The sequence below is a fragment of the Python bivittatus genome, unplaced genomic scaffold (genome assembly GCF_059951505.1).
Source record: "Python bivittatus isolate LINGU-HERP-01145 unplaced genomic scaffold, Pbiv_v1 ctg000020_np1212, whole genome shotgun sequence".
Classification (NCBI taxonomy): domain Eukaryota; kingdom Metazoa; phylum Chordata; class Lepidosauria; order Squamata; family Pythonidae; genus Python; species Python bivittatus.
In genome coordinates, this window is record NW_028277030.1 from 76,698,266 (window position 1) to 76,723,046 (window position 24,781).

General features: G+C 39.1%; 1 protein-coding gene across 2 annotated transcripts in view; it reads left to right on the plus strand.

Annotated features, from left to right (window-relative positions):
- Positions 1 to 24,781, plus strand: part of UST (uronyl 2-sulfotransferase) — a 123,290-nt gene that overhangs the window by 76,400 nt on the left and 22,109 nt on the right. For both annotated transcript variants that reach the window (XM_088141837.1, XM_088141843.1), the window contains 2 exons: positions 15,368 to 15,465; positions 16,286 to 16,443. In XM_088141837.1, the coding sequence (XP_087997963.1) occupies positions 15,368 to 15,465; positions 16,286 to 16,443 (256 nt within the window). The remainder of the gene's footprint in view (positions 1 to 15,367; positions 15,466 to 16,285; positions 16,444 to 24,781) is intronic.

The window sequence follows — 24,781 nt, forward strand, 5'->3', positions numbered from 1 at the left end:
TACTTGTATATATGAACAGGTTATAAGAGCAAAGACGTGGCCAGGGGCTGACTATGGAACAGATCATGAACTGCTCATATGCAGGTTCCAAGTTAAGCTAAAGAGGAAGAAGTAAGGCAGCCAGTTTCCACAATGACTTTGAGCAAATACCCACCATTTTCAAGGAGAACATCAGGAGTCACTTTGAAGTCCTTAACCTCATTGATAAGGAACCAGAGGTACACTGGAATGATCTTAAAGAAGTTGTTAAAGATGAATGTGAAAAGAGACCTCCAAAGAGTAAAAAACCAGAAGAAAATAGGGTGGATGTTAGAACAAATAGTGGAGATTGCCAGGAGAAGAGAAGACAAAGCCAAGAAAGAGAAAGATCTCAGGAAGGAACTTAACAAAGAATTTCAGAGAGCTGTTAGAAGAGACAAGAAGCTGTATTATAACATCTGTAAAGACATTGAAGATGGAAACAGACATGGAAAAATAAGGAAAGTCTTCCAGAAGATCTCTGAATTCAGAAGGAAGTTCCAGTCTTGAATTTGTGTCCTAAAGGAAACTATTGGACAGAGAATAACTGATTCAGAGAAGTTCAAAAATGGAAGGAGTATACTGAAATACTCTCTAGTGGATTTATCAACATCCAAGATACCTTAGAAGATATTCTTTACTTATAAGAACCTCTACTATTAAAAGATGAAGTTAGATCAGTCATTACCATATACAATGAATGAATGAATGAATGAATGAATGAATGAATGAATGAATGAATGAATGAATGAAAACAAAGTTGAAAGAAGAAGAAATGTATGGAACATCAACAGAATTATAGCTGGATGCTGGATAATTGAGAAAGTCAAAGTCAGTAAGTCAGTATATGCTTAACTGATTATATAATTAAGGGCTTTGATTGTGGGAGTCATGTCAAGCTCTGAAATGTTCTTAGAAAATTCTAAGAAATCCTAGAACAACTTACTGTTCTCATGCAAAACCTATACATTGATCAGGAAGCCACAGTCCGGACAGAACAGGGCAAAACAGATTGGCAAAGGAGTGACACCTGGCTGCATGCTCTCCCCTTAGTTATTCAATCTATATGCTGAACATATGTTGAGGGAGGCTGGATTGGAAGTTCATCAGCATGGGAGGAAGAAACAGCAGTGGCCTGTGCTATGCTGATGACACTACTCTGATAGCTGGAAATGCAAAAGATCTTCAAGCTCCAGTAATGAAAGTCAAGGAGTGGAATGAAAAATGGGACTAAGATTAAATATAAAAAAGACCAAACTAATGTAACAGATACAACAAGCAGGCTTAGAATTGACAATGAAGATATTGAAATAGTAGATAGCATCTGTCTTTTAGGATCAACTATCAACTGTAAAAGAACCAGCAGTCAAGAAATACTTGAGAGAGCAGACCTTGATAGAATAGCCATGAAGGCTATGGAAAAGATATTCAGATGCCCTGATGTATCTGTACCTACAAAGATCAAAATGTGAAGTCAGTGGTTTTCTCTGTGATATCCTATTGAAGTGAAAGTTGGACTTTGAAGGATAAGGATAGAAAGAGTATTGACACTTTTGAACTTTGGTGTTGGAAAAGACTCCTAGGAATACCATAGGCAGCCTACAAAACAAATGGATCATCAAACAAATCAACTCAGACTTGAGGCACAAATGACTAGATTCAAATTATCAGTCTTTGGTCACATTATGTGAAGACCTGTCTCCCTGGAGAAGGCTCTAATGCTGGGCAAGGTGGAAGGAAAGAGAAGAAGAAGATGTGGGTGCTGCTGACCCAGCAGCAATGTGGGTGAACTCAAATACCATGGCGATGACTATGCCATTGGAAGACCTGAAGGACCCAGTTGGGGACAGATTGACCTGGAGAAAATCTATCCATGTGGTTGCTAAGAGTTGACACTGACTTGATAGCACATAATCATAACAGCTGAGAAAAACAAAGCAGATTAGTCATTAGAGTGTTCAGAATTCTGTGTGTGGAGGGGGAAAGGAAATGTGCCTGAGGGTTTTTGTTTTTGTTTTGTTCCATGTTTCCTAGAAGCATTGAAATAAGAATGAAATATTGTACTTTATGGACTCTGCTCAGTCACGAATACTAGAATGTGCAAACCAGCATTTCAGAAATGAATAGATTGTAGGAGATGTTGTGTTCCATTTCTTTAAGCAAATTTCCTTCTCCCAGTTGTTTTCAGTTATTTAAGCTACAATATATATGCTTACTTAAGAGTAACTGTTGAATTTCTGAATTCTGTAGTATAAGATTACTTAATAATAATTCATCCAGACTGCCTGAGATCTAGTTTCTTTATCTTCCATTGCTAGAAGCTATAAAGTCATGTTTTTACCTGCTTATCGTTACAGTTTTAACCTATACTTTCTTTATTAATTTAGAAAATGAAATATTTGTTCATACCTTACACAGAAATTATAATTTTCGTTTTGTGGCCCCATTTTGCTCCCAGATGGGTACTTAATCATTTGAGTGAGCTATGAGAGAGAATATTAATCTGCACGTTCAACATATTAGCAGTTTTCCTGCATCACTAGGAAAAAAAAACCCCAGTGTTACTATTGATCATACTGTGAACTACTTGTGAAAAACAGCAGTTACAGCAGAAATTTCTCAAGCTGCTAATATAGAACCACTGTTGCCCACTGAATGATATATTTAGAGTAGAAGACCTGGAAATAAGTTTCTGCTGAGCCGTGAAATCGTTGGGTGGTCTTGGGAAAAATCACACTGCCTTAATTTTCCTTCTGAAAAAATGAGTATAATATGCAGAGTAAGTATAGGAACACTTCATAAATAATATCACAATAAAGCATGGTATTTTAATACGTTGTGTATGAGATTTAAAACCATCTCCCATTTAATGGATGCAATAAATATATTAAACATTGCTCTGTTAAAAAGCAAGAACAGATGCTCTTGGGCAGTCCCTAGGTGTTGTCCTTGCCTGTAATGCCCTAATCTTCTCAGTACACAAATGGAAAAAGAGAAAAATTGTCCCCAGAGGTCAAGCATGTATCTGTATGGAGGCTTAGAAGAAAAATAGGACTAAATGTGGGAAATGTTTTTTTTTTCTTCTCTGTAACTGCAGACTATGATCTATACCAAATGTATGTTTCAGAAACTTCTTTCAGGATCAGTTAGCCCTTAGCTGACATAGGCAGGCTGATCACAGTGTTGGCATTCCTAGAAGTATTTTTGTTACCTTAACACCATTAAGACAACAAAAATACTAATAGTAGAAAAACAATTCTCTTGTCCCAGGAATAGTAAATATCCGGGTCAAGGACCACAACTCAGCCTCCTAAATTCTGCCCCAAACTGTTCTAGCAACATGGTACTGTTGCTGGAAAGGACAGAATATAATCTTGTGCTTTTGGGGGGGGGGGTGTTAAAGGTGTAATTACAGTGTCCTCTTTCACTGCAGCCATTCCACCCTTAAAACTGTCCCCAAATCTAGTGAAAATTGTGACATAAGAATAATTGGTGCAGACTTGGAATTGTCTGAACGAGGTGGTGGGAGGCAAATGCAGCACAGAGTCTGTATATTGCCCACTCTTCCTTAGACAAATGAAGATTGTCATATATACATTTATATTCTAAGTAAACCAACATGGAACCATGTTCCCAGAAGTTTTCCAGATGTTCCTGTCTAGTGACAGGGAATTAAGGACACTCCAGTGCAAAAAGGAGCTTAGTTTTCTTCCCATGGTTAAATCAAGAGCTTATCAATTAATTCAGTTAATCATTAATTTTCATAACACATTTAGCAATAATCAGTTAATAAAAGCATAGTTAAAGCACTGTGTAGTACCTCTGTAAAGTTGCTAGTTCTCTTATTTGTGTCATTGAGAGGAAAGACGGATTAGCTATGCTAGATGTCTGAAGTAGAATCATGTTCAAGGTCATGTTTTTTGCTTGGTTTTGCAGCAGCAAGAAGAACCTGAAGCCTTTGCATGATGTTACGTTTCTAAGGGTATCCATTTCTCTAGTTCCCTAACATGGCTTCATTTAAGACTTTATTTTTTTTTATCCCATACAGCGCACTCTCTAGAAGTCAACAGCACTTAATGACAGCTTTTAGAAGTGGCTTGAGCAAGATATTTCAGAGAGCTTAGTTTTCATAGGAACAGGCAGCTAGAGGAGTATTAGAGATACTATTATTTACAGATGATTCATCTGCATTTTTGTATATGTATATGTACATATACATATATGCAGACTATGTACATATAGTACATAGAAACATACATTTGGTATAGATCATAGTCTGCATAAATGTATATGTACATAGTCTGCATATGTACAAGTGTGAAAACACTTATCAAAGAAAATCTAAGAGATGATTTTTTAAATGTTTGGAAAAGAGAGTTCAACAGTCCTGATGTACATACATATGTATTATGTATGCCATAGTACATACAGCCAATACTCTGTATACTATTATGTAGTGGAACCCAAACTCCATTGGAAGTTGTATTCATTTGTTTTGTCCAAATTTGGCACATTTGTGTGTTCAACTGTCCTATCCTTACCATACAGTCTATTAGAAATCTGCATCTCTGTTGCCTTTCCATAGTTTCTTTCTGTAACAGTAGACTTTCACCCAACACAGCATGCATTCTTGAGGCTGTTCTGCAGGGCTCAAAGAGTCATCAGCCGGGCACAGAGTTTCTTTTGTGCACACTATATTAGGCTGTAACCTTTTACTTGGACCTAATTTTAATCAAATACATGGAAATAGTATAGGCTTTATGGCATTGTATTCAGTTGTCTTATGAAAAAGGACCAACCACTGAACTGGAAACATGAAAATGTGCATCTTCAGAATAAATTTCAGTGTTGTTAGGTTGTTAATCAAAACTTATGATAAAATACCACCCCAGAGATATCTCTGGAAAACACTTACCAAAGAAAATCGAAGAGATGATTTTTTATATGTTTGGAAAAGAGAGTTCAACAGTCCTGATAGCATTCCTTAAGCATCTGCCTGTACAATAAAACAGCTGCTATGGTGAATGTATGGTAGTCTTCTAAAAATAGTTAGTGCTTACATGAAGACTATGAAAACTGCTAGGTGAAACTCTAGCTGGCTGAATCAATCAATAGAATTAAAGGCCTAAATTATTGGCCAAACTGAAAAAACAGATCTTATGAGAAAAACATATTACATACTTTCTACATAATGACTTGCATAACAACACAAACACAAATGCATTTGCTCAGTTTTTTTTTATCTGTCTGTGATTTTTAAACCAAATAGGAATCATACAAACTGACTGCCAGTTGGAATATAGATTGTGGTTTCTATGGAACAGGACTCAGACCTTTCTGGAAGTGTTTATATAGTATTGAAAATTACTGGAAATAGAATCCATGGCTAAGTAATGGCAGTCAAGCTTTTGGATTAAATAGATTACATACATTAGACTACATGAAGAGATTGCAAGTAATTCTTCCTTCTGGAACCTGAGGGAATTCCACACAATAAGTAAATTACCACAAAAACTCTTAATCTGGGGTTTATGCATTGCTTACATAAAGTTCAGTGTGTAATAATAGCATTCACTAATATGGATGGGAATATAATGGAAACGTTTTAATAGAACTTAAATAATAAGATCATTTCAGCAACATAAATTGTTAGCCAAGAATAATTGGATCCATCTTACAGTTGCACCGACTACAGAAATATTAAAAGAATGATAAATAGAATAGTTTTATGGTTTATTTAAAAATAGCTACCCTTTAGAAATATCCTCAGTTGTTAATTCCTTGACACTATGTTGCATAGAAACTTATACTGGTGACCCTTAAAAACAGTCAAATATATCATCCCAAATTTCTTCTCCAGTTTAGGAAATTTATCCAAGGCCTCTAACTCCATCAGAGCAAATAATATTTCTCAGCCCTCCATATACCAAGGTGACTACTGTACTTCCTTACTGCCATAGAGACATTGGGAGTTACAATAATGTTCATAAAATTTAGGAGATTTGAAACAAAATTAAATCTTAACTACCTCTGCCTTTGAATTGCTAGTCATGATCCATATTGAAACTGAAGGACTTCAGGTACATCTGGTTGTGATATTCATGTAATTATATTTATCTTTAGATTATAGTGGAAATACTTCTTCTTTAATTAAATCCTGACTACAGGTAGTCCTTGACTTACAACCATTCATTCAGCAACTGTTCAAAGTTATGACAGTGCTGAACAAAGGGACTGATGACCTGTGCCCAAAGTTACAGCTGTTGCAGCACCCCCGCAGTCATGTAATCAAAATTCAGGCACTTGGCAGCCCCCCCACACTTACAACTGCAGGGGAATTTCAACTCCCCCCACCCACTTATCTCCCCCCATCTATGCCCTTTTGGTTCCCTGCTGCCCTCCACTCTGCTGCCCCAGCTGACCTTTGCCGTCTCTTGCTTCCACTGCTGACAAGGCACACCTGGCTGGGCTGCTGGGCCAGGCTGGGGCTGAGCTTCGCAATGCGGAAAAAAAAAAGCCAAAAGCAGCCCCAGAGCCACAGCATGCCAAAAAGCCCCTTTGCAAAGAGCTCCTAGGTGGGGCTTCGTGTCCCCCCCCCAAAAAAAGCCAAGAGCAGCAAAGGCAAAGGGACTTTTTGGTGTGCCATGGCTCAGGGGCTGCTTTTGGCTTTTTTTTTTTTTTGCAATGTGAAGCCCAGCCCCAGCCTGGCCCAACAACCAGGCCAGGCACACCTCATCAGCAGCAGGAGCAAGAAGATGGCAAAGGTCACCTGGGGCAGTGGAGCGCCGGGTGGCAGGGATCTCAGAATGCAGGGTGGTGAGGGTGAATGTGGCTGGGACTAGGCTGGGGCAGCTGCAGCTTCCTGGAGCATGGCAATCAGCCCAGAAGCATGCAGTTCTGGACCTGCTTGCCATCCTGCAAGGCAGGGTGCAGGGCAGCTGCCTCGAATAGCTTGGATTGGGGAGGTACTCAGTTAATGACCTGCGATTCTTGGTTAATGATGGCAACCGGCACTGCTGGGATTGTGGTCGCTAAGCAATGCAGTCATGTGATGTCTCGTTTAATGACCACATCGCTTAGTGATGGAAATTCAGTCCCAGTTGTGGTTGTAAGTCAAGGACTACCTGTAAAACATTTTTGATATATTCTATAATTATCCTTAAAACAGGCATTTGTTCTAGGAAGGAGAGGGTGACAGGGTAAGAATCTTTCCTATAAGCTCTGCAAAAGATTTTCCCTACATTTAAAAACTCCAAAACGTGTATGTATATCAGTACTTTGTGGTTGTGTTTTATTTAATACAACATTGAACAAAAGGCCCGCATTTGTGTAACTGACAGCATCTTATGACTTCTACTTCTTCCCCTTGATATCACAAATTTGCTATAAGTTGCTACCATCTACAAAGAATACTTATGTCTGTCATGATAATCTCACATAAAATCTTTGTCCGATCCCCTCTCCCTGAGCCAAATTGCTTCCCTGTCATTATAATCTTATTACTTGGAATTCTCAGTAATTTTTCCTCTTTCTCTAATGCAGTTTTTCTCAGCCTTGGCAACTTTAAGATGTGTGGACTTAAACTCCCAGAATTCCCCAGCTGGCATGCTTGCCGGGAATTCTGGGTGTTTGAAGTCCACACATCTTAAAGTTGCCAAGGTTGAGAAACACTGCTCTAATGTGAAGGGACTTTTTAAATTAAATCATTTTTCCTGATTGTAGAATGGAACTGTTGCTGTTTATAGGACTTTATGCTAAAAACAGCAGTTTCTCACTCTACCAATCTCGTATTGACATTGAAATAGTGCTGTTGGCTTCATTTTAGTCCCCAGTGGACTCTTACCCTTTCACAAAACACCCACACAATCTGGCATGATACACTGTCACTGGCATACCCTCTTCCAACAAGATCCACAGAGGAATTGTCCTGGCTGAAGAAGTCTGGCTTCAGTTGTATTGGCTGTCTCTACATGCAGGCTTGCATCACATCTGCTCACCATATGGTTCCTTTTAGCTATTTTCTTGCATTCATAACCAACAATCAAATTCTGTTAAGATTCAGAAATGGAAGTTTTTAAAAAAATTATGTACTACTTTGGAAAACATCTCAATGTCTTGATCTGCGTCTTGATGCAAAGGTAGCCTGATCTTGATTTCATTATTCAAAGAGTAAGTTTATAAATCTTCCATAAGGACTGGATTTTGCATGTAACAAAACACATTGTCCTATGGCCTGAGCTCCCCTCCTGACCTTTGGCCTTTATGGTTGCATATGGGACAAAATTCTTAGGAGTGTAATGCTAGGGGAGCATCCAGTTGCGCAGTCGACCAGTATTTTGGGAGAGGGTAAGTATTATGTAGATGGGATCTTGGACCAGGGGGAGAGATGGCTGGGATCAGGGAGAGTTAATGTATTAACTCTCCCTGATCCTCTGGATCAAGAAGACCTCCGCACGGTCACTCATGCCCTGGTCACCTCCGGGTTGGACTACTGTAATGCGCTCTACATGGGGCTACCCTTGAAGAGTATCCGGAAGCTATAACTGGTACAGTTATAGTATATAGTATAATGTGGCACCGCGGACAGTTCTTAATGCCCCTAGGAGGGCACGTATAACACCGCTGTTGCATGAGCTGCATTGGTTATCAATTTGCTTCCGGGTCCAATTCAAGGTGTTGGTCATCACCTTTAAAGCCCTTCATGGCACGGGACCAGGTTATCTGAGGAACCGCCTCACCCCGGTCATTTCAGCCCGCCCCACTCTGTCCAGCAGAAGGGGCAGGTTGCAGACCCCACCAGTCAAGGAATTTCGATTGGTGGGGTCTGGGCAGAGAGCCTTTTCTGCTGCAGCGCCCGCCCTATGGAACATCCTGCCTCCTGAGGTCCGGTGTGCCCCTTCCCTCATGGCCTTCAGGAAAGGGATCAAATCCTGGCTCTGCCAGAAGGCCTGGGGGCCAGAGGGGGGCCCGCACCTGTGGAGATGGCTGGTGGGGTGATGGGTTGTCCCCCCCCCCCCTAGCATCTTACAGGTTTTTTAGGGCTAAAATTATAGGAGGTTTTTAGGGCATTTTTAATATATGTTTTTTAATTATTTATAGATTGTATCCATGTTTGGAGAGACCTGTGTTTTTTCTTTTTTTATTATTGTGAGCCGCCCAGAGTCACCCGTTGGGGGAAATGGGCGGCATACAAGTCTGAAAATAAATAAATAAATAAATAAATAAATAAAAATAAATTTGTGTGCGGGGGGGGGGTGTCAGGCAGGCTGAAATAGGTAAGGGGAAATATGGTGGGAATCAGGAGGTAAGCCACTCTTAGGTAATGCAGTTCCAATGTCTTGTACTGGTGTCATGTTCTGGCTCTTGGTACTTGCCCCCAATGCCTGGTCATTGAGCCTTAGGAGGACCTGTTGCTTCTCAATGACAGGTCAGTCTCTAATAAGGCTTCCCTCATCTAATAATAGATGAGAGACTGCCCTGGCATGTACTACCAAGATCTGGTTGGGCATGAAAAGGGGTGCCAGCTGTACCAAGTTGAAGTTGTCCAGATCAGGAAACAGATTCCATGAGAGGACTAGAACTATACTATATTGAGAAAGGCTGTAGTTACAAAATCTTACAACCCTGACTGCATTTTCCCTTCCCTCCCTTCTATATCCCAAGGTGCCTGTCTGAGTCTCTTTCTAATACATGTAATCCTCGACTTACGACCATTCGTTCAGCGACTGTTTGAAGTTACGAACATGCTGAAAAAAGTGACTTACGATCAGTGCCTGAAGTGACAGCCGTTGCAGCACTCCCGCAGTCACATGATCAAAATTCAGGCACTTGGCAGCCTGCCTGCACTTAAGACCGCAGCGGCGCTTCAACTCCCCCACCTGCCTATCTCCCCCCATCTGTGCCCTTTTGCCCCCCTGCTGTCCTGCGCTCTGCTGCTCCAGCTGACTTTAGCCATCTTCTTGCTCCTGCTGCTGCCGAGGCGTGCCCAGCCTGGCTGCTGGGCTGGGCTTTGGTTGCAGGAAAAAAAAAAGCCAAAAGCAGCCCCTGATCTGTGGCACACCAAAAAGCCTCTTTGCAAAAAGCTCCTGGATGGAGCACGGCTTTGGGCCTTTGTTCCACGCTGTGGGGGAAAAAAGAGCCAAAAGCAGCCCCTGAGCCTCAGCGTGCCAAAACGCCCCTTTGTGCTGCATTCCTGGGCGGGGTGGGGCTGTTGGCATTTTTGGGGGGGGGGGGTTGCATGGAAAGAAGGGACCAGGGAAATACTTGTGGGGTTGCTGTGAGGATTATTCAGACTCTGGGCCATTTATATCCTGCTTATAGTAAATATTTATCACCGGGGTAGTTTTGTCATAACCATGCTGAGACCTGACATTTAGAACTATGCTTCTTCAACAACTGCCTCCCAGATGTGTCACTTCTTCAAGTTCTTCTCACATTTGTAAAGTAGATTGGTGAGCAGACCTTGATAGTGTTGAGGGAGCTAGCTGCTGTGGCAGTGGCTTTGTTGTGGCAGAAGGAATATGGCAGGAGTCCCCACTCGGACAGTCCCCACCAGGACAGCCAAACCAGGGCAATAATACTCTGCCCCTGCCTCCAGCCCCCCGCCCCTCCGCACCCCAATTGTGAATGTCACTATTAACTTGGCAGTTAGGAAGATTAGAGGGAAATAAACTAGAAACAAGGTAAGACACGGGTATGGCTGTGTGAGCCTTGCAAAGTAGCCCAGACAAGAAGCACACTCAGGAGTACTGGCTCTGTCTTTACTGTAAGGGTACATTAACAGACCCTTTCAGGTCTGAAAGTACATCTCTCCCTCCCTCACCTTTACAGTCCAGAAACTAGGGAGGGTCCCTTTTGAGATGTTGGCCATGCTCTCATTGCTCCTGAGGGCTCAGCTGCCTGCAGCTCTTCCTCCCATCTCCCAAGGTCATTCCCACATACCATTACAGACTGGCACTGGGTATATTATAGAAATGCCAAACAGGAGATTTTAAAAGGTGCAGCGTGGTTTAGGATATGAGTGATTGTAGAGAGAGTAAAGTCAAGGATCTTTCTGAACACGTCATATTCAAAATCTGTATATGGTTCCAATCCAGGGCTTTTCTGATATAGAACATATTTTTATTTTCAAAATACAATTGTTTCATTATGCCTAACAGAAATCCAGGCAAAAACGTTATGAAATTACTTTCAGATTTTGCAGAGAGCTTACATAACTGGTATATAAAGCCATGTTTACTGTAAGGTTGCATTAACAGAGTCATTTTTTGTGAGATGGGCGGTATCTAAATTTGAAATATAAATAAATCAATCAATCTCAAAAAGGAAACATAGATATTTTTTGTGAAATATGTGCAAGCATAACACAAATGCTGGGAGCCAGAAGAGTTTGAAATCTTCCTAATCCTTAATGATCTACACTTCAGAGTAGTGAATACAGAACTATTTTTTATTCATTTATTTATTTTACTGAATTATAAATTGAAATGTTTATGCAAATTGTTTTAAACAGCTTTTTTTGCAGTGTGAAAGAGCATACAATATATTAAGCACTTTTCAAATTGTTAAAGGAGGTGTGTCTTATTTCCAGGTTTTTGCAGCTGTTTCAGAACTGGCTTTGCTTTTTTACTAGTGAAATGAAGTGGCTGAGCATACACACACGCAAAGCACTGTGCAAACTGGGGGGCGAAAGTGGCAGCTGTTCTAGTGATGTGAAGAGAGGCGCCACACACGTGCTCTGCCTTGTGCATTGCAAAGCATCTCTTTCAAAAGATTTGCATACTCCTATAATGTGCCCTTTGTAGTAAATAACAGTTTCATTAAACTGGTAGGCAGCTCACTTTCATTTGGGCTATTTTTGGGTTTTGGTTTAGAGGAAAAGTGTTCCTGCCTGCTACTAATTGTCTCAATTAGTAGTATCTTATTCATTTTATTCTGTACCTTTAAAGTTTGAGAGATAAAATGTGTGCTTGGGAGCAGCAACTTCAGTTAATAAATGGAAACTTGTGCCCCTCTTCCCTTCACTCCATATTATCAAGATAACAACTTGCCAGCCCTTTCATACATGTAATGAAGCAGAAAGTTTATAGAAACTTTCTTTCACAATAGTGAAAACCACTTAAGGACTATTAGATTGAGGAAATTTTGGCTGAGTTTCCAACTCCTACTTCCTTTTTTGGGGAAAAAGAGCAGCAAAATATATATTTCTATCGTGACAAAACAAAACGATGATAACAGGAAAAATATTAAATACATACTTTTCTCACATAACGACAGATTTAGCTTTTAATGATCATGTTAAGTTGCTTGAAGAGAACAAGTTGTTTTTAAATCTGTAAATTAAGGTAATTGTTGTAATCAATACAACTCAAAGCCACAGTTAAACATGATCTCAAAAACACAGCTCTGAACTGCACTGTTATGAAAAAATTAAATCTTTGATATAGCTCCACATCATCCTTAGCAAGCTTCCGAATGCCCTAGAATATGAAACTGCTGGTGGCAAAAGAAAAAGACAGAATGTGACTTATTTGCAGGATATTCTTATATGGTATTAATCTCAAAACATTTTTCAATTCAGAATGTTTATGGTGGCTGCATACTAAAAGTATTTTGGAAAACAAAGTATATGACAATAGCGTGGCTTTATAAAAATAGAATTCTGTAATTGACAGAATGGACCAGTGCTCTAATGTGTCACATACTGACATGTACTGTACGAGAGCCAGTGTGGTACAGCGGTTAAGGTGTTGGACTAAGACTGGGGAGATCCATGTTCAGATCCTCCCTCAGCCATGGAAACTCACCAGGTAAAGTTGGGGTAGTGACCATCTCTTAGCCCATCCTACCTCACAGGGTTGTTTTTATAAGGATAAAATGACGGGAGCTACCATGTAAGTTGCCTTGTGCTCCTGGAGTAAAAACAGTATAAATCTGACATTGATGAGAAATACTTTTAGCTTGAGCTGTTCACCAATAACAGGTAGACTTTTTTTGGCAAGTGGGTGCTATTATGGTTTGTGTGTAAGTACTTTTACATTCTCATTTTCTTTTTCGAATCTGTCCTGGCACTCAAAACTGAAAATTCTATTCCCCAAGTCTTAAAAGAATCTGCCCATTGCTTATATTCTGACAGTCCTGACACAACAATAATAGAGAGTGAAAGGAAAGGGAATAATTCAAACATATAGTTTATTTAACCTCCATTAGTTCTGGCAATTGACAAGCATTCCCAGATTAAAGTTTAATGTCAGGAGAGGATTTTAAATTTTAAAAATTGTTTATTGTCATTGCAATTTTTAGAGAATATAATAATATTACTGTTACACCCAGTTAATTGTTATGACTTCATTCTAGCAGTTGCTCAGTTTATCTACAGCAAATTGCCTTCCTTTTTAAACATTTTGTTCAACCATTTATCATGGATATGTTTAAAGATTCTTAAAGTAATGGAGTATGGAAGTTTTCTTTGGCGGAATACTATGAACATAAGCTCTATGTTTGGAAGAAAAGCCACCTTAGAAAGAAAGTTCACCACTGATTAGTTTTATACACTGATTTTCCATACTGACTTTCCCCATTTGGTTTTCTGTTGCTTCTGTCAGTTGACATCTTCATCACCTTTATTAGTAATTATTTATGAAAGAAAAAAGGGAAATAATATTTAATGGAAGGTTGTATTATAAAGGAAATATTGTCTTAGGTTTTTAAGGACATTTGTTAATTTTATCAATAGGATCTGAACAGAATTAATAAATCTAAGAGTATCAAGGAGCAAGTAAAAGTTATTTGGGTTTTTTTCCTTATCTGCTGCTCTTATCAGCTAAGGTTCATTGGTGTTTTCAAATAACCTGAATTGTTTTAACTTGGGGCAAAATAATTTTGATCCAGTTTGAGAGCATTTGGATGAAGGGCAGTATGGAAAGAAATATTTCATATATCATATACAGTATATAAATTTCATATACATATTTGTTGGGAAGGACTACTATAGCTGTAGAAAAATCAGAAAATTTTATCAACAGGTTTCTTAAAAAGATTTTTTTTTAATTGAAACTGGAAGATCAGAAGAGAAGGAAAAATGTTAGCTGAGAAAGGCCAATTGGAAGGTTTATCATGATTATCATTATAAAATGATAGAATGCCATTTGTCAGTCAGTAGCCAAGGAATTCTTTTATAGCAATATTTCTGGAAACAACCAAGATAAAATGCATTTAATTCTTTAACCAGAATGAAATAAATGCCCTGTGAAATAATACACTTTAGCTGCACATTGGTAGGACCATTACCGTAGTGATATTTCAGACCTTTCCACTTTCAGGACCATATATGGAACATTAGAATATACTGTATTTCAAATTCATTGATTGAATAATATTCCAGACATTACTCTGAAAGAGTATTAAATTCTCTACCTCATTTTTGGAATATATATCCAGATTTGTTCAGCATGCAGTATACCACTGGAAATTTATCATGCATGTAAACATTGTGTCAAGTGTTTTATATATTACTTGGAAGCAGTTATTATTGCTTAAAAACGTGCGAATGAGGAGGTATATGAAATGTCTGAAATGCAGTTGCGTAATGTATAAGCTTCCCTCAGTCAAAAGGGTTTGGCTGTATGAGAGCTCCAAGCTGTTGTAACAAAAAATGCAACATGCTGTGTATATGTATACACCATTTGTTTGGATTACTGTATTCAAACTACAGTGGTACCTCGGGATACGAACTTAATGCGTTCCATGACTCTGGGCGTATCCCGAGTTGGTCGTAACCCGACGCAAATTTCCCCATAGGGTTCAATGTAAATCCGGTTAATCCGTTCCGCCCTCCGAATTTGGTCGCACCCCGAAGCAAATTTTCCCATAAGGTTCAATGTAATTACCATTAATCCATTCTGGCGTCCCGGGCCACACGTCAGGGGCGGGAGAACGGCTGGGCGCGGCACAGCGGGAGAACGGCCGGGCGTGGCATGGCGGGAGAACGGCGCGGCGCAGCGCGAGAACGGCCAGGCGCGGCGTGGCAGGAGAACGGCCGGGCACGGCGCGGCGCGAGAATGGCTGGGCGTGGCACAGTGCAGCGCAGCACGGCAGGAGAACGCGCAGCGTGGCGGGAAAATGGCTGCAGACCACGTCTCAGGCAGAAAAATGGCCGCGGACCACATGTCAGGGTGGAAAAATGACCGTACCCCGAGGCGGAGTTCGCAAATCGAGGGAAATTTTTGCGGCCGGAGCTGGTCGTAACCCGAAAAGTTCGTTAGTAGAGGCATTCATATCCTGAGGTACCACTGTACTTAAAGTTTCTTGTTGCTTTTTCATTTCCTCCTTTTCTTCCCCTCCCTTTTAGGATATTAATGTATGTATTCTTGAGAACTATCCTGAATGTTCCAATCCCAGGTTATTTTACATTATTCCATATTTCTGTGGACAGCATCCAAGATGCAGGTAATTACAAATTTACCTTTTCTTCTAGCTTTTGTCTTCTTAAAGTTCTTTCTTACTGTTCAAGGAAGCTAGGAAGGTTTAAAAGGTTCAGCAACTGCACCAAAGCTCCAAAGAAAGTCACACTCGTAACCTGAAGGACACTAAATCCTACAGAGCTTTAGATGGTCATATTAGCAAGCAGCCTGGGCCATAAGCTAAAAGACTGGGCAGTCAGGTTGATACCTGAATGTATACTTCTGTTGCTGTTTTTTTTTTTTTTTAATATCATGAATAGCTGGATGCAGAACATAGAAGTAAGTTTGACTTTTCTTTCCTTACTCAAAAACTTCTTAAGACTGTCTGTCTGTCGTCAGCTTACATTTGAGCCTGTACTTAAATGAAACAAAATATTGGAGAACTCGTTACTTATTTTACTTAGCAAAATACTTGCATCAATAAATACTTTGATTAGCTGCTTCTTTTTGTTACTTTAAATTACTGAATGTTATGCTATTATGCGAGCCCTGTGCTTTTCCTTTTCCAGTGTACTCTCCCAGCATTTTGGACTACTGCTGTCATCAGCTGTAGCCAGTGGAACCAATAGTTAGATGATGGGAGGGATACTGTAATCCAAATCATTTGGAGGACACACATTGTGGAAAGTTACCAATAGTGTGTATCAGCATCTCATCTTAATTACAAGGGACTCTAAAACATTTTAATATGGCTCTGAAGCCTTTATAGTTATCATTAAAAATTACTGTTGTTCCATATTTGGTGATTGATATCCTAGCAGGTTCTGTCATATTCAGTTTGAAGAATATCTTTAACATTTTTTAAGGGAACCTGGTGAATGGGCCCTCGAAAGAGCAAAAATGAATGTGAATGAAAATTTCCTACTCGTGGGCATTCTGGAAGAATTAGAGGATGTGCTGCTTTTACTAGAAAGATTTTTACCTCATTATTTCAAGGATGTACTCAGCATCTACAAAAACCCAGGTAACTCTCATGATATAATCACTAATTGTTTTTATTGCTCGCTAAATATTTTTGTTTCAGTGTATAATTCATAAATGCCACACATAACTTAGCATCCTGGATGAGCAATCAGCAAGTTGTAAATTCTTGCCTGTTTTTTCCCCAAACAATTAAAATATTCATTTATGCTAGTTATCCCAAACAGAGTTTTGCTTCAAACCATCCTGCCAGCAAGAAAAAGGAAAGTGGTATTCTCCTACCTTCTGCAATCCCTAGCGCTGTTCTTCAAAGTCCTCTAAACATCTGGAAGAGACTTTTGATGAACTAAGGGGAGGGGAGAAAGTAATTGATAAATACTGCTTTCTCTCTTCCACTGGCACAACTGACCACTGGATTGAAAGATTTCCATAGATAAAAAGAGCCTTTCTGTTCATGAAAAGATATTATTGAATCTGTTGTACCTTAGCTGGTTGATTAAATAACAATAAACTTCCATGTCTTCTGTGCATCTTCTGTATAGCTGAAGAAATGTAAGCGTACTGCATGGCTCAGAATAAAAGTTGCTGCTCTACCTGAACTCTCCTATTTATGAATTTAGCATATAATTTAAGAATTCTACTTATTTGGCATATAGATCAGTCATTGTCTGAAATGTGTACAATAATCATTATCAGACTGTAGTTGTTTACTGTATATTGTATTTGTTAGATTTTATATTTTCTCCAGGAGTTCAAGGCAGTGTATGTAGCCCTCCCTCCTCTAGTTTTCCCCACATCAACAACTCTCAGTTTGGGCTGAGAGATAGTGAATCCCCAAGGTCACCCATTGAGTTTCTGTAGCTAAGAATGGACATGAATCTGGGTCTCCTTTGTTCTAGACAAACACTTTAACTAGTACAATTCATTGGCATTCTCATATTCTTAATAGGCTACAATGGGACTGTAACGAGCTGCCACCTGTTGATCCCAAATCCAGCAACTTTCCTTGCAACCAATATTGATTCAAAAGAAAGTTCATTTATTGAGAATAAGTGTACACATCCAAAGCATTGCTAATACTGATCAAAAGTGCGCCAAAAGCTGTTTTTCTTACTTCCCCCCCACATCGCCCTTAGTTCTTGGTCCTCTAATTCTCTTGCTGGTATGACCTTGAGCATGCCAGAGCTTGTGATAAGGAGCCATCTGCTTTAAACGGTTTCTCATTCCTACTCCCCCCCCCCTTTTACAATGGCAGAACCGCAGCATGTAAAAAACTTTTTTTTTTTTTTTTTAAACTAGCCATCTAATAATCTATTATAAAATCTTGCGAGGATTCTGACAGGGACATCAACAACCTAGCCTCCTGTTTTTATCCAGATAGCTTTGATAATCATTTTGATAATAATAATATTATTAGAAAGAATAAGGAAGTAGCTGAAGTCTTGGTCATTTGTAAAATATATGCTTTTCTGGTTATTAATCATTCAAACTGTTGTTATAAAGAAAAAGAGGGTATACAAGAAGGAACATAGGTAAGCTCCAGATTGATACCCAGCACAATTCTGGTGGTACTAAAAGAAGGCGTCAAAACAGAGTTTTTCATATATTCTACTTGCCTGCCTCTCTCTCTCTCTCTCTCTCTCTCTCACACACACACACACACACACACACACACACAAGCGCACGCGCGCACACACACACACACACTTCAGATAAAGTACAAACAGTACAGGTGCTATTATGGGCCTGGAAGAGGAAGAAGTAATCAATACATTCATCCCCCATCACCATCAGCAGAAAGCTTTTACTGGATCTCAATGGACAAAAGGAGATGCTCTTCCAGTAGTGGGATCAAGTCATCATTTTAAAGCAAGCTAAGAGATTGAAATATTGTGATGTTATAAAATAAGAGATGAAAATTATTCGATAAAATGTTTGTCATCCATTATAAGATTGTTTTATAGACGTTTCTAAGTAGTGAAATAATTGGTCCATTCACATGGAAACATGATGAAAAGCATACAAGGAAACATCACAACCAGTTTTTCTGATATTCTATATTAGAGATAGGGAATCAAACCCTGTTGTTGTTCAGTCATTAAGTCGTGTCCGACTCTTCGTGACCCCATGAACCATATCACACCAGGCCTTCCTGTCCTTCACTGCCTCCCTGAGTTTGCTCAGTTTCATGCTCATTGCTTCAGTGATGCTATCTAACCATCTCATCCTCTGCCGTCCCCTTCTCCTTTTGCCTTCAATCTTTCCCAGCATCAGGGTCTTTTCCAAGGAGTCCTCTCTTCGCATTAGGTGACCAAAGTATCTGAGCTTGAGCTTCATTATCAATCCTTCCAATGAGCAGTCAGGGTTGATTTCCTTTAAGATTGACTGGTTTGACCTCCTAGCAGTCCAGGGGACTCTCAAGAGTCTTCTCCAGCACCACAGTTCAAAGGCATCAATTCTTCAGCGCTCAGCCTTCTTTATGGTCCAGCTCTCACAGCCATACATTACTACTGGGAAAACCATAGCTTTGATTATGCGGATCTTTGTTGGCAAGGTGATGTCTCTGCTTTTTAATATGCTATCTAGGCTTGCCATAGCTTTCCTCCCAAGGACCAAGCGTCTTTTAATTTCATGGCTGCAGTCTCCGTCTGCGGTGAACTTGGAGCCCAAATAAATGAAGTCTGTTACTGCTTCCATTTCTACCCCTTCTATTTGCCAGGAATTGATGGGTCCAGATGCCATGATCTTAGTTTTTTTAATGTTGAGTTTCAAGCCAGCTTTTGCACTCTCCTCTTTCACCCTCATCAAGAGGCTCTTTAGTTCTTCTTCACTTTCTGCCATTAGGGTGGTATCGTCTGCATATCTGAGGTTGTTGATGTTTCTCCCTGCAATCTTAATTCCAGCTTGTGATTTTTCCAGCCTGGCATTTCTCATGGTGTACTCTGCATATAAGTTAAATAAGCAGGGTGACAGTATACAGCCTTGTCGTACTCTTTGCCCTATTTTGAACCAGTCGGTTGTTCCGTGACCGGTTCTAACTGTTGCTTCTTGGCCCACATACAGATTTCTCAGGAGACAGGTAAGATTGTCTGGTACCCCCATCTCTTTAAGAATTTGCCACAGTTTGTTGTGATCCACACAATCGAAGGCTTTTGCATAGTCAATGAAGCGGAAGCGGATGTTTTTCTGGAACTCTCATACTTCCTCCAGTTTTTCTGATATTCTGTATTAGAGAGGGGAATCAAACCCTGCCCTTCATTAAAGTTTGTCCAGTTTTGAAATTCCATCTGAAGTGTTCGCAGGCATGAAGACTTTGCCAGCTTTATCTGTTTTGAAAAGTATGATCTGCATTGACTACTCCATATTTGGAGTATTCCATATTTGGGGGAAAGTGTGGTGACCAAAACTGGACTGCCTTTGTCCTCTGCAAATAAAGCACGGGAGACATTGCCAATTCCTTGCTTCTGTTATATACTTTAAAAATGTCTAGTGCCCTATTCTTAAAACATAGGAAATATCCAGGCAAAATTAAAGTTGAATATCTAAAAATCTGTTTTGGGGGATAACAAAACCAGCAATATAATCAGTAAGCGGTTGTAGTTAAGTTTTCTGTTCTATAATTCTTATATAATTTCCCTCCCTCCCTCTCTGAGTTTCATTAAGGCTTAAGACTCTAATTCATAGTTCATAAAGCTATTTACTGAAGTTTATGTTGGGTGCTTAGAGAACAAAAGGTTTGCACTAAATCATGGCACTAGGTATTATCACTGTATGTTTTATAATTGGCTATACAGTAATATGGTCTTTTATTTATGGAATTATTTATACCCCATTTTCACAATAATACCCTCCCAAGTGACTTTAATGTAAAAAGTTTTAAATTAAAGTTTTTGTTTTTTGTTTTTAACTATTTAAAATCAGAAAAGCATATAGGACCCTTCCCACAGGATAGGTGATGGTAATATGCGTCAGGGAATACCTACAAAAAAATCCCCCCCCCCCGGTGGAAATAGTAAAATTTTGAAAATACAGGGAGTTTAAATAGATAAAATAGAAAGTACCACTCTCTTTTTTGCTGAGGAAAGGTTCATTATGTATCATCTGTTGTTATGCAGAGCCCACAAAACCACCCATTTTACAGCTAGTGCTAGGCCTTTAATGATAGCTAGACTATGAAATGTATTTAAGAGTGCCAGCATCTTTTTCTGGGATTGATTAGTGTGAGGTTTATATACTTTCAACTACTTAATGTATATAAATGATTTAAATAGATTGGGACATTTTATTATTATTTACTTAACATATATTTTTAGGCTGCCTTTCTGGATTTCTTGTGCAACAAGTCAGTTTAAACAACACACAACAAATGTGCTCTCAAATTGAAATCAGACTTTAAACCACAGCATTGGTTCAATAGCTAAAGATTTTCTCAAGTGCAGTAAATTCAGCTGGAATAACTAAACACAGTTTAAAGTGTTCAGAATTGTTTTTTTAATGCTAGCAGTGATATTTCCCTGGGAAGAGACTTATAGAAAATGTGGGGCAAATATTAAGAGAAGCCTTCATAACAAATTCCCAAATTTGATGGTTTATTCCCAAAGAGTGCCTCTTTTGATTTTGATGCTTGAGAGACCAGTAAGTGAGATACAGATAACATGGAGCCAAAGGATTTAGGGCAGGGATTCCAGGATTATAAGTAGCCACTGAATTCTTTTGAGTTCCAGCCACAAATGCTGAAAATTAGCATTTTGAAGTGGAAAGTACATAAAAACTGTTGTGAAAGCCCTGAAATAGTTAAACATGGGTGGAAACTCTAACTCCCCACCCCCACCCCCAAAATAACAGCCATAGACATGATCCCAGTCCTATACAGGTAGTCCTCGCTTAACTATGGTAATTGGAACCAGAATTTCCATCCTAAGCAATGCAGTCATAAAGCACAATGTCACGTGACTATGCCACTTAACGATGGCAGTTCTGGTAGTTCCTGGTTACCATTGTTAAGCAGATCACCATGGATCGTTAGGCAAGGACCTCACGTGATTGTAGCTTCCAACGTCCTGCCAGCTTCCCCATTGACTTTGCTTGTGGGAAGCTGGCAGGGAAGGTTGCAAATTGTGATCACATGACCACAGGACGCTGCAACGGTCAAAAATCCAGGCTGGTTGCCGAGTACCTGGATTGCAGTCACGTGACTGCAACAGCCAGAACTTTGAAGACCAGTTGTAAGTACCACTTGTTCAGCGCCATCATAAGTTTGAACAGTCATTGAACAAGTGGTCGTTAACTGAAGACCGCCTGTACACGACATGACTTTGGATACTTTCCAGTATTAGCTTGTTAGTATGGTCCATGCCATTAGTCTTGTAAAAAATATTAAGTACAGCCACCAAATAGATTAGTCAAACCAACACTTTGAATTGGGCCCAGAAACAAACACACAACTAATATACTATAGTATATAGGATAGATAAGAGTGTGCAGATTCAATTCCAAAAAGTTGCTTCAGAGCATACAAGAATATGAATGTTTCTCTCTGGTGGTCCCTGCTTTATGGAACACCTTACTCTTGAAAGTACAGGTACATCCAACCTTCCTTACTTTCCAGAAGCAAGATGAATTGTTACTATTTCAGCAGGCTTCTTGCCTTCAGTTGTGTTTGGGCAGCCATTATACATAGTTTGTTTTTATATGTTTTAATTTATGTTGAATTGTTGTTTGTCATCCAGACTCCACAAAGTCCTTAAACCAGCTGTTTTGTTTCAGGAAAATAATAATTTCTGTATTAGTAGGAAACCATGATAAATATTGTCCTTAGTTGCCAAAGATAAGCATTTTAACATGTTGCTGTTGGTGTTATTACAACAACTATAATCACAGTCATCATTATCATTGTTACTGTATTTAGACTTTATATACTAGGCCTATGGAAAGGATTTGATGGGTGGTTGTGAAGTAGGTTGGCATGAGCCAAGTGTCCCTCCGTAGTTTTTTTTCTGAAAACCTGTAGTCACCAGATGAAGACCATGATTTATATCTTGCTTTTCCTCCAGAACGTAAACATTGATAAAAATATAGTGATTGCCCAGTGAATTTCCATGGCTGAAGGTAGATTTGGAGTTCTCCTAGATCAATCATTTAACCACTATACCAAACTGGCTTTCTAGATTCTAGTGCATACCTCAGATTCTTTTGACATATAGCATAAGAAGGCTAGGTTGGTGTACTACTTTCAATGCTTAAAGGGGAAATTAAAGGAAACTAAACTAGGGTGATTGTCTGTATTTGCATACTTATTTGACAGTACCCAAATGACCTTGACTGATTTCAAGTAAGGAAAGCACTGGTTAATTTTTGGAATTGGGGACCTCTGGGGGTTCCAGGGATGGTGGTCAAACGTTGAAGCTGAAAAAACATTCCAGAAGTGACAAACATCTTCCATAATATTGCCAAGAAAGCTGAATGGATGCAGTCACCAAAACTTGAGCTCAGCTCAAGGTGTCCTTTATATGTATGTAGGCTAAATATTTAACTGTATATCTAAAATACAAAATGCATGCTTTTCGTATTTTAGATATACGGTTTCTCTTCTGAAGAGAAGAGTTTGGCTTCTCTTCTGAAGTGCTTTACAATGACTTTGTACAGACACATAGAGATAAACAGCATCTACACACTATTCAAAAGAGACAATAGAAAAGAAAACAAAAGACCAGAACAGCTCCTCACCAGCAATCATCACCCAGATAAGCAGAGATTACTACCTGGCACATAATCAAGCAGTGAACAATACCCTAATCAAGGAACTACCAGAGGAGCAAAACAAAACCCCCACCCCCACCAGCACTGGCAAGGCAGGCCACAGTATATAAACAGAGAGCAAACTCCATCCCATCCTAGCACTGAAGATGTTACCTAGCTGGGTAATGAAACGTTTTCAAGAAAAAAACCAAGCTCAGAGAACCCCAAGGACTCCACAATGACTTTTGGATATAACAAGTTGGGCAGTGTTTTTCTTTTAACTTAAATGTCTTGCGATTAAATGTTTTCTCACATAAGCTTTGAAGATTTAATGAGAGACATAAAGCTCATTTTTCAAAAAGTCCATCTTGTATTATTTATAGAATTCTATTGATTCTTCTATTTAGCACTAGCTTGATTTGGCCAGAAGGTGGCATCACACCTCTTCTTTTCTCTTATAATTATAAAATAGACCCTTAAAAAGCAAACCGATTTGCATTTTCTGCATCTGTCAAATTTCTGAAAATGTTGCTGCAGTGTTGTTTTTCATAGTCTGGCACAACAAAAATGAAATTATGCATATAAATATAAATTATGCATTATTTATCTAAACAGGAGCCATAAGGCTTTAGCTAGCTGGTCATTGTGTATCTAGAATTTGGTATTTACTACAGTGTATAAAAATTCCTCTACATGAGTTTATCACTTGCATTTATTCAGTAATCACAATTAAAGTAAGCTAAGAATATCAGAAGGGACATAAATGTGCAATCAAGCACAATATTTTCAGAAAAGAAAGAAAACGGAAGCTTGAAAATGTGCTCTCATACTTTCAGCATTGCTTAGTTATGTAACAAAAAAGGTAGTGACAGTTTTTTAAATTCATAATCAGTTGGCTCAAATTGGATAATAGCAAGGAAATTTATAAATCTGTTTGTAGTAGTGACTAAGACAAGCAATTGCATAGATATGGCTCCTAATACTTACCATATTCATGAATCAGATAATGCCTGGATTTTGTAGCCTCATGAATTTTTTAAAAATGCCTCTTTTTCTTTTTTTCCCCCCACTAACAGCTGCAAAACAAACTTGAAAGTAAGCTCAGATAAGATGGTGGTAGAGAAACAAAACAGCCCATCAGCAGCCTGTCCCCAAGGGGGGTACTAGAAATAAATCTATAAGAAAGAAACTGCTATATTAAGAAACCAGATGTGAGCATTGAAAGAAATAGCTCCACAGTGCAGTGTTCTAAATAGACCATAAAATGTCAACATAAAATGTTAAGTCAAGGAGAAACAAACAAAATCCTATAAAAGTAAATACATTTATGATTTAAATAGGAAACACATTCCAATCTATTTTTCTACTTGAGGCAAATATTTCTACTGAACAACGAAAGGATCCAGTCTAAAGCCACAAAAGTGGAAAACCAAGAATTCCCGTTCTTTCTTCCCTTAGTCCCTGAAAAGTCTGTTGAGAGAGCCAGCGAACTCTCCTGTTCTCATGCCTCTAGTATATGGATTGTCCCATATGTGAAAGGAGGACGAGGATAACCTGTTAGATTTGATGCTAAGAATCATCACTAGGGAAATAGAGTCTGTTCTTAAAGATTCCCATTATACTCCAGAGCCCTGACCACATAA